Source organism: Elaeis guineensis, chromosome 6, assembly GCF_000442705.2.
Source record: "Elaeis guineensis isolate ETL-2024a chromosome 6, EG11, whole genome shotgun sequence".
Lineage (NCBI taxonomy): Eukaryota > Viridiplantae > Streptophyta > Magnoliopsida > Arecales > Arecaceae > Elaeis > Elaeis guineensis.
This window is the reverse complement of record NC_025998.2, coordinates 130,700,808-130,711,464: the sequence shown is the minus strand read 5'-3', so window position 1 is coordinate 130,711,464 and position 10,657 is coordinate 130,700,808. Positions and strand designations below refer to the sequence as shown.

The following is a 10,657-nucleotide window of genomic DNA, read 5'->3' as shown; positions in this document are numbered from 1 at the left end:
CATTTTGGAAGTATTACAAGGTAAGGTATGTTGTATAGATAACTGTTATATTAGGAGTAGATAGAGAATTCCATCTACTTAAATAGGGACTTTTGGATGTACTCAAGAGGGATGTAAAACGTATCTATACTGAAATGGTTTATGTCTTTAAGACGATGGAATGAAGTGAATCTTGGTTTGGTTTTAAGGTTGTGTGATGTGAATTTAATTTGGATGATATTTCAGTTTGTTTTTTGATCAAATGGCCACTAGTTTTTATAAATTGAATATTTGAGGATAAATTTTACGAAATTATTAGCCTTGCAAATAGTGATTACATGATTCAAGACTTAACATGAGAATTATCTACTTCCGCAACAAGTACTTTATTTAACTTCTAGCCATTAGCAGATTGTAACTGCAATCGAATTGGAGACTTGATTGAGCTGGATTTCAGATCATGACAGATCGGGTTGTGTACTAAACTATTAAAGCATGCTTATGAGCCAACTAGTCTACTACCTAAGTTTTGTACATCAAAATCTCTCTCTTTGCTCTTACTTCGATCTCCAACTATAATCCTCTCTTTTTTTTATTTTTCAATTTTTTCTTAATTTTGAGATTCAATTCGATGTGCTTCTCCAATTCTATCGGCAAATATACATGGCTAACTAATACTCATTTCTACCTTATTGGATAACATTTCCCTTAAATCTTATTGGTTAAACTAAGTATTCAAATTTGAAATATATCACGCATTTTCACTAGTGCCCTTGCATTTTGGTTGATTCTTTTCCACCATTTTCCATGATGTTACCGACCTTGAGTATTTTTCTGAAAAAGAAAATGACTGACCAAGAGAAAGTTTTGATAAGATGGTATGGGCTTGGATAAAAATATTTTGTCCATGGTTGAACGGTTGCTATTCTATGAATTGCTCGAATTATTCACAGAAGCAAGAAGTGTATTATTGGATAAGGAATAAAGTTGTGCACATCAGACCAACAGAAACAACTTCTGTAATACCGAGACAAGCACATAAAATAGACCTACTTCAATTTTGGTCTGGAACATAGAATGTTCTTCAAAATAGATTATTCCATTACACTAGTAGTGCGAGTGAAATATTGGCAAGATGAGACTTATTAATCTTCTTTCATCCGGGACAAATTGGCACCATCAGACAACAATACTTGCTAGTGTGGTCTAATTTTAATTAAAGGATTACTCTCAAAAAAATTGTAAGGCCGAAGCTCAAAGCCACCTGCTAGCGTTGGCATCAGTGGAAAATCTTCTTGACAAGGGATGTGATGAAAACCAACAGTGTACCACAAAACAATATCTCTGTCTTCAATTACTCGGTTCCTGCACCGATCAGTCATCATACATTGGTCCAATGATCATGTGTAACATAAGATGCAACTTATACCACTTTAGGTTCACAAAATCACATTTGGGAGGGATAATTACCTTGTAAGTAAGAGTACTATCTCAAAAATATACATTTAAGCAAGAATAGAAGAAAAGCAGATTGTGCAAGATAGAAAATGGAGTTAATTGATTCACAAAGGAACACCAAAAAAAACACAAATAATATAAGATGGTAATATTCTGTTTATAGTAGCATATAGGCTCTTGGAGTCATGTTTCCATTTGCAATCGCTTAAAAAAGTTAAGTTTCCTATGATTGTATTATCTAAATGTTGCAGAAACCAGGATATGCAGACTGAACAAAAGCTAAAATAAAATCTAAAATGAAATGTTTATAAAAAAAAATTAAAACTTCAAGGAGGAAGAGACATTGAGCAGTTCTACTGTCTAGGTGTTCCATAGTTACTGATCCTCTCTCTCTCTCTCTCTTTGAAAAAGAGGATTTTAATTACTGATCTTGCAGAATTAATTATCCATTTTTCATATTTTATCTATCTATCTCTCTCTGTCTCTCTCTTTTTCTTTTTGAGAAAGAGGATTTAATTACTGATCTTGCAGAATTAGTTATCCATCTTTCATATTTTAGTGTTGCATCATTTTCATGTTCTGATAGATTATATAGTCACTCCCCTAGCTAATTCCTCAGGTCAACAATTATAATTATAAAAAATTAATCTAAATGCTTTTGGTTACATCGAATACACCCTTTTGAGCTAATTCAATGAGTTGTTACATCACTTCGGCACTTCAAATTGAATGAAAAATAGAATCAACTCCAGAATCTTTACCTGGAACCAAAGGTGCAAGTAGGTCAGGTATGTTTGGCTTAGATAGTTTAACATGAACTATACTAATCCAAAATGATTTCGGGCCTAGAAATTTTAACAAAAACCTCAGCTATTTATTCTACAAGGTGATCCAAGCCAAATTTAGACTAGAATCTGGAATTTTAAATTTTTTTTTTTTAAAGTGGATTCTCATGTCAAACTTAGTTTTGATGGCCTATATGCAACTTAATTTTATCATGGTTTGGTACCAAAACTTGACCTATATTTACTGCCCAAAATATATAAAATACATGTCCAAATTTCAGCCCATAAGGTGAAATTTAGGTTTGTTTTGCCATTGAATAGAGTTTATCGTTCCAATTTGAACTCACTTGTTTACATCTAAGTTGTTTTCTCTTTTTTGATTATCATGGTATTGACTTTCCGCAAAGGGCTTTCATGAATTTATTCATGGTTATAATCTAGCTAATCTCAAACAACTTCAAGGGACCAAGCATACATCCTAGTCTAATCCGACCGATAAAAGATCCAACCTCACATGGCCCAACCTACAATCAACCTTAGTCTAAGTAAAAAGAAAGAGACTTAAAGACAATTTAAGTTGGGTTGGGCTTGCTTTAGTGAATGATTCAAGACTTGGGTTGGTCTAAGCTTAACAGTACAAACTTTACATAATAATAGCAACGAGGCATGTGCCACACATATTTGAGAAGAAAAAAAAAGAAGAGAGTGGTCTGAGCCTAACAATTCTAATTTTACATAATAGTAACAACCAAGCGTGTGCCACACACATTTGAGGAAAAAAAGAAGAGATCTAAGCTTGATAGTCCAAATTTCATATAATAATAACCAGGCATATGCCACATACATTTGAGGGAAAAAAGAAGAGACTGGTTTGACCCTAATAGTCCAGACACATTTGAGGGAAAAAAAAGAGAGTGGTCTGAGCCTGATGGTCCAAATTTTATATAATAATAACCAGACATGTGCCATATATATTTGAAGGGAAAAAAAAAAGAAGAGAGTGACCTGAGCCTCATAGTTCAAATTTTACATAATAATAGACAACGTTTTATGTTTTGACGGGACGGAGAGTATCCCTGCCATCTCGTCCCATTTTTGTGAGAAAACGAAACTAAGACAAGCTTGAGGCTCTGAAATCAATCCTTGCATGGAGAGAAGAAGAAAGAGGAAAGAAGGAAATGAAGGAAAGATGAAGAAAAGGGGAAAATGAAAGGAAAGAAGAAGAAAAATGAAAAAAAAAAAAGAAAGGAGAAGAAAAAGGAAAGAAAAGAAAGAAAAGTAGAGAAAAAAAGAAAAGAAGAAAAAAAAAAAAAAGAGAAGAAAAATGGAGGACATCCATTGAGATGCATGACCAAGACCGCTATCGGGATGGAATGGGATAGTGGTGTGTCTCATTTTATAGAGAAATTAGGACACTTTTGTCTCACGAAATTTAAAGTTTTGATAGTAGCAACTAGGCATGTGCCACAAATATTTGAGAAAAAAAAGAAGAAAATAGTCTCAACCTGATTGTCCAAATTTTACATGATAATAACCAACCATATACCACACATATTTGAAAAAAAAAAGAAGAGAGTGGTCTAAGCCTGATAGTCCAAATTTTACATAATAGTAGCAAGCAAGCATGTGCCACATATTATTGATGAAGAAAAAAAGATTGATCTGAGCCTGATGGTCTAAATTTTATATAATAATAACAACCAGACATGTACCACATATGTTTGAAGGAAAAAAAGATTGATCTGAGCCTGATGGTCCAAATTTTATATAATAATAACAACCAGACATGTACCACATATGTTTGAAGGAAAAAAAGAAAAAAGTGATATGAGTCTGATAATAGTAGATAAGGTTTCACATCTCGATAGGACGGAGAGCATCCCAGTTATCTCATTCCATTCCTATGAGAAAATAGAACTAGGACAGGCTCGGGATTCCGACAACCTTGTATGGAGAGAAGAAGAAAGAGAAGAAAAAAATGAAGGAAAGATGAAGAAAAGTGAAAAAGGAAAATAAGGAAGAAGATGAAAAAAAGAAAGGAATGGAGAAGAAAAAGAAAGAAAAAGGAAAGGAAAGAAAGAAAACTAGAGGAAAAGAAAGAAAAGAAGAAAAAAAAAAAAAAAAAAAAGAAGAAGGAGAAGAAGATAGAGGATATCCACTGGAATGTATGACCAAGACCGCTATCGAGATGGAATGGAACGCCCACTATCTCATTTCATGAAAAAGTCAGGATACCTTTGTCCTACAGGATTTAAAATCTTGATGGTAGCAACCACACATATTTGAGGAAAAAAGAAGAAAGTGGTCTCAACCTGACAGTCTAAATTTTATATGATAGTAACCAAGCATATGCGACATATATTTGAGAAAAAAAAAGAAGAGAGTGGTCTAAGCCTGATAGTCCAAATTTTACGTAACAGTAGCAAGCAAGCATGTGCCACATACATTTGAGGAAAAAAAACAGAGAGTGGTCTAAGCTTGATGGTCCAAATTTTACATAATAATAACAACCAAACATGTGCCATACATATTTGAAGAAAAAAAAAGAAGAGAGTGGTCTAAGCCTAATAGTTCAAATTTTACATAATAGTAACAACTAGGCATGTGCCAAACACATTTGAGGAAAAAAAGAAGAGAGTGGTCTCAACCTGATAGTCAAAATTTTACATAATAGTAAACAGGCATGTGCCATATATATTTGAGGAAAAAAAGAATAGTGGTCTGAGCCCGATAGTTCAAATTTTATATAATAGTAGTAAGCAGGCATGCGTCACACACATGTGAGGGGAAAAAAAAGGAGATTGGTCTGAGATTGATGGTTCAAATTTTACATAATTGTAGCAACCAAGCACGTGCCACACACATTTGAAAGAAAAAAGAAGACAACGATCTGAGCCTGATAGTCCAAATTTTATATAATACTAGCAACTAGGCATGTGCCACACACATTTGAGGGAAATAAAAAAGAGAGAACAAGTGATTGGTCAATTTGTTTAAAAGCTAAATGAAAGAGTCCAATATATTTGGAGATCGAAAAAGAGAAAGAGATAGGTCCAATCTATTTGATAGTTTTATGAAAAGAGTTTGATTTGATGAGGAAAAGAGTATAAAAAACAAATAGAATAAAGACAGTTAACACGGCCGAGAGAGCTGGTGGGATAATTAACGTATGTTAAGATAATTAGAAGGGATTAAAAAAAAGAATAAACAAAAAAGAATATGTCTTAATTTCAAAACTGCCATTTTGCTATATATAGCACAGATGGGTCCCTTTTTTTGTGCTTGGGTTTGCTTGCATGCTCTACATGCAGATAATCAAGAGGCTTCAAATTGGATTGGTTGCCTGAAGCCCTAAACCTTAAATTAGTAGAACGCAGCGTAACAATAAGTTATGTCAAGATACTTCAACACAAAACTCATGCAAGGTACATAAAACCGTGACCCACACTGTAGAATGACTAAATGGCTCAGGTTGGAATCTCATTATATAACCTCTATTATTGTGTCAAATTTGTTGCCATTTTAACAGCAGGAAAAGTAATCACTTACCTCTGGCTCCACACTGCCAAGTTGTCGTCTCCTCTACTTTGGTCAGTATAAAGACCAGCCGCCCACCTCTCCGACTTGTTGTAGGCCGTCACCCACAGCTGCTTCTTCGTATAACTCGCTCGTATCTGGGGGTAGTCATCGTCGGAGAGTAGAGAGGTGGCCGTCGCCCCATTACTGATGAGCCGGTAGCCCACGTTGTTCCCCAGCTTAGTCCTCTTGTTCGGGTTGACGACCAGCTGATAGGCCGGTTCCGAGCCGAGCGCCACCCGTCCATCGGCCTCTGTCTTGGCCGTCTCTCCGACGACGGTCCAGTAGCTCTTTCTGGGAGTGCCACCATCAGTTACTCTCACAGTCTTAAGCTTGGAGTTGACGAAGGAATTGTTGGAGCCGTCGATGTCCAGGTCGAGGTAGTAGGTGATGTAGTGGTCGTGGTAGACTCCCATCGTATTCTCGGCAACCAAAGTGCCGTGTTCATCCTCTGTTATTTGGTCCACGTGAGCGTAGGGCGTGGCCTTCACTTGTACAACGCCTGTCGTTTGAACCTGAAATAAAGGCCAAGATTGAAACAAGCATCGAGCTGCGTTCCACTTCACCATAGTTTAAATATAGCAAAATCAGCTAATAAGGAACTAAAAATTATATATTATCTTACAAATGAGTGACGGGTACTAGAAATAGGATTCTTAGTCAATGGGTAATTGTTCATTCAATTCCAGTGTCATTAAGATAAATTCTCATAAATATAATATAGAGGCTGCTTGAACTGTATTCCTCTTCCCTGTTTCTGCTTGCTCTGGATGCAATGGGTTTAGTTTGACAACGCTCAAAAATCTAATCTAGTATACGCTGCATTCAATGGTAGATATTTGGGAAATTTATTTTTTCCCATGATTTTTGTTGGGTGGATGTCTGGCCAGGACACCACCTCCCAAGATCCTTTCAGTACCACGCGATGCAGCAGGAAGAAAGAAGAAACAAAACAAAAGGAAAAACAATCAAAATACGTGGATCAGCCACAAAAGGGCTCGTCTCCACGGGGCATGCAAACTTCACTATGAAAAGAAAATTTTACAAGAGGAGACCTCACCCTCAACCCTTGTACACCCAATTCTCTCTCACATGAAGTTCCCCTCACAAAAGCTCTCTCTCTCTTGGAGACCCCCCTGAACCCCTGAAGAGCCTGGCGACCGCTGTCCAGGAGCCTCCTGCTCCTTCTCTCACAGCGCCTCACGCCTCTCTCTCTCCTCTCGGTTCGTACGGCGGCGAGAAACCGAAAAACCACACCTCTCTGTTACCTCACAGCCTTTTTATAGGTTTAAACAGGCTTTAAACTTTGATTAGAGAAGGATTAGGAATCCTAAACAAAGCCAAAAACCCCTCCGGACAGTTGGATCAAGACCGGGAGCGTCCTCGACCCTTAGATCGCGCTCCGATCCACGAAATAGGGCCGTGGACCGCGAGAAACGCGTGGGAAACGCCCACGCGGTCCACAGACCGCTCCGTGGACCACCCGGTCCACGGTGGACCGGGGATGGGCCAGCAGGCCGCTGGGTCGCGCGTCCCGCGCGGGCCTGGGCCTGGGTCGCGCGTCCCGCGCGGGCCTGGGCCTGGGACGCGCGTCCCGCGCGGGCCTGGGTCGCGCGTCTCGCGCGGGCCTGGGTCCCGCGTCCCACGCGGGCCTGGGACGCGCGTCCCGCGCGCCGCCGCCTGCGGCCGCGCTGCTGCCGTCCGCCGCCGGTCGCCGGCAGTCCTCCGCCGCCTCGATTTTCGTGCCATCTTCGAAAGCTCGTATCTTCTCCATCCGAGCTCCGATTCAGGTGATCTTGGTCTCGTTGGACTCCATTTTTCGCCGCGAACCTCGCTGTGGACTCAATGTGGGCTGAATCTCGAGGCGTCAAATCCTAACAGTTTTTTTTCTTTTTTTTTTTTTATGTGTGTGTGTGTGTGTCATCATCTGATATCTGTCAAAAACTCGAAAATCTTACCCCTAGTTTGATGGAGCCACTGATCTTGAACTCCCAGTCCATCACATAGTCATAATTCGCAATTGTGCCGACCATCCTGACAACCAGACTGGCATCAGCGCGACCCTCCGTGACCTACAACACACCATCAAACATCAAAACCTTCAAACCCCATTGTTGAGGTCAATCCAAAGCTTTACTCTACTGTAGCCTGCAGTTAGCTACTTGCCACTTTTCCTGGAATCTCAAATTCGGAGTGTCGCCATGAAGGATCTCCGGCGTAGCGCTCGAACACGCAGAGAGCATTCGGAATCACGACAGGCTTGCCGTCTTGCCCGGCGTAGCAGGCGTCCATGAACGTTGCATCGGCTGGGCAGTCCATCATGGGCTCCAAGGGTGACGCACAAAGCCCAAACCCGTATTCTCCTGCATCGAAGAATGTCCGGTAGTACCACTCCTCGGATGGATTCATGTAAGGTACGAACAGCTCAGACACATGCCCCCTATATAGTACGCTACGGTGTGTCCAGTTCTCCGTCTCTTGCACTGACGCCAGGGAGATGATGACGCCTGCTCGGGCGTCAAAACTCAAGTGGAAGACCCAGTTGGACCAACTGGTTGAACAGCATAAGAAATTTACATAAAGGTTGAGACAATGATGTAGCAACTCAGCGAGCCAGAATAGGTCGCATGGATCTGGTCCAAATATAGCCCAATCCTGGATCTAATCAATTATTCCAGACAAACTATTGGATCTAAGTCTGAGTAAGGAAAAATTATTGATTAGAATTGTTCTATCATTTGAATTTTGGATCATCTAATAAAAAATTATTGTACCATCCATGTCAAGATCAATCGTTTGTCATTCAAAATTTTCGACCATTTTATTAAAAAAAAAAATCAATCAAATTTGGATAGCAGCGTATCCATTTCTATTCAAAATCCAAAATGACATTTTTTTTTTAATTTTTAATCATAATGGATGATATAATAATTTTTTATTTAATAATCCAAAATCTATAGAACGGTTCTGACCAATAATATCTAGATAAGAACCGCAAACCTGACAATGTGGCCGTCGATCGTGAACCCCTTGCCCTGCGGCTGGACCACCACCCCAGGCTTTGTCTGTGGCCCGAACGGCGGCTCCTGCTTCGACGCTCGGTAGTCCGTCCCGGCCGCCTTCGGCACCGGAACCACCTTCCTATCCTTATACGCCACAATCTCCATGGCATCCAAATCCACCAATATCGTCACCCCCTCCAAAGGCCTCGTATAGAGGTTCACCGTGTCTCCCGTCACGAAGCACAGCAGGTTTACCAGCCTCCTCCCCTGCCTCCCCTCCCCAAACCACCCCACCGTGGACGCGAGGCACACCACCTCCTTTAGCTCCAACCCCCTCTTCCTCACCGACTCCACGAACGGCGTGTGGTTGAACGGCAAGGCGGAGGCCGCCGCTTGCTCCTCGACGTTGACCCTGGGGTATCCGAAGCCGTCGTAGATTTTGTCGGACGTGATGGAGTTGTTGTTGGATATGTCGATGTAGAGTTCATGGGTCTGTCCATCGGCACGAGCGATGACGAAGGCTCGGCGGTGGAGGGCGGCGCGGCGGCCGGACTGCCAGGCGAGCACGTCGGGCTTGTCGGGCTCGTCCAGGCCAACGTAGTGGAAGGCTAGTGATTTGGATGAGGCGAGATGGGAAGATTTGATTGTGCGACAGATGGTGGAGATTTCGGAAGGGGTGAGAGGGTCGAGGGGATGATAACGAGCGGAGCTCCGGGAGAGACAGAAAAGGAAGAGGAGGAGAGTGGGCAGGTTTGGAAGCGCCATGGGCAGCATGGGAGGGCGGGGCACTGATGATAAAAGGTTAGATACGATAGAAACAGCTTGCCGCCTCTTTTCCTCCGAGAAGTGGCGCAACTGAGAAGGGAGCAACTGCCAGATGAGAGATTTCATGATTTTTAAAATATATATATATATATAATAATTAATCATGCCCGTCTGATTAATTATTTTCAAGTCAATTGCCTAGATTCCACGTCAATCGATGATGATGATAACGATTATACACCAACATGCCTCCCTCTGGAATCAATCGGGGCCCACAGTATGGTCGTTTGTCAGTGTAACATACCGATGAGGCGCATCAGTCATTGCTGATATATATAAAAAGTAGCCAAATTGTCATACCAAAATTATAAACCTAATCTTCTGAAGACGTGGTCGATTAGGTCCACCGATCCAAGGACAAATTTTACGCCTTCCGACCATGATTTTTCCCCTTTTTTCTTCTCTCTCTCTCTCTCTCTCTCTTTTTTTTTTTTTTGTGGGTGGTTCTTTTTTTTGTTTTTTGTATTTGGGTGTGGGGTGGGGGCTTAAAACCTTAAGGCAATAAAGAGTAAAAGCCAGAGCAACAAGTGAGCAAACAAGAACGTATGCCATCAAAACCTCACAATAACAGCAGAGACCAACATCAACAGTGTGTAATAGAAAGAGAGTAAATAATGGAGTAAAGCGGCAGCTTGCAATGGTAGGAACCCGCAGCATCCAGCTTGGAAGGTAGAAAAATACGGCCAAAAAGAACTGGAAGCTGAGAAATTACGTTTAGTGTTTAAGAACAAACACACACACTTGGAACACCAACTCAAAAGAATGCGGACATTTGTGTAGAACTAGTTATGTCACCAGGTGCGGTGGCCGTGGTCTACCATAACAGCCGATTATAACAAATCCAATTAAACAGGTTTTGTTATTTCTATAAAACTCTATTGTTTAAAAAAAAATGGTTAACCTACTGTTGGATATAAAATACTCTCAGCCGAAGTTCTCAACGGAATTGACTCTCACGGGCTCGTCTCCAACTCCGACTGCAAGGAAGACTCCACCCGGACTCCTACGGGAGCCGAGCTCCGTCACCAGCTT

At 40.8% G+C, this 10,657-nt stretch overlaps 2 protein-coding genes across 2 annotated transcripts in view; both read right to left on the bottom strand.

Annotated features, from left to right (window-relative positions):
- Positions 1-1,037: 1,037 nt before the first annotated feature.
- Positions 1,038-9,655, bottom strand: LOC105046503 (primary amine oxidase 1). Its single transcript, XM_010925092.4, has 5 exons — positions 8,799-9,655; positions 7,965-8,349; positions 7,757-7,870; positions 5,772-6,313; positions 1,038-1,344 (listed from the first exon to the last, which is right to left on the bottom strand). Exons 1-5 carry the CDS (start codon positions 9,572-9,574, stop codon positions 1,176-1,178), a joined length of 1,986 nt encoding a protein of 661 aa, XP_010923394.3. The 5' UTR covers positions 9,575-9,655; the 3' UTR covers positions 1,038-1,175.
- LOC105046504 (COMPASS-like H3K4 histone methylase component WDR5B) overlaps positions 6,189-10,657 on the bottom strand; it is a 24,496-nt gene continuing 20,027 nt past the window's right edge. The window contains exon 4 of the transcript XR_012142221.1: positions 6,189-6,313. The gene's annotated coding sequence lies outside the window, so the exon portion shown is untranslated. The remainder of the gene's footprint in view (positions 6,314-10,657) is intronic.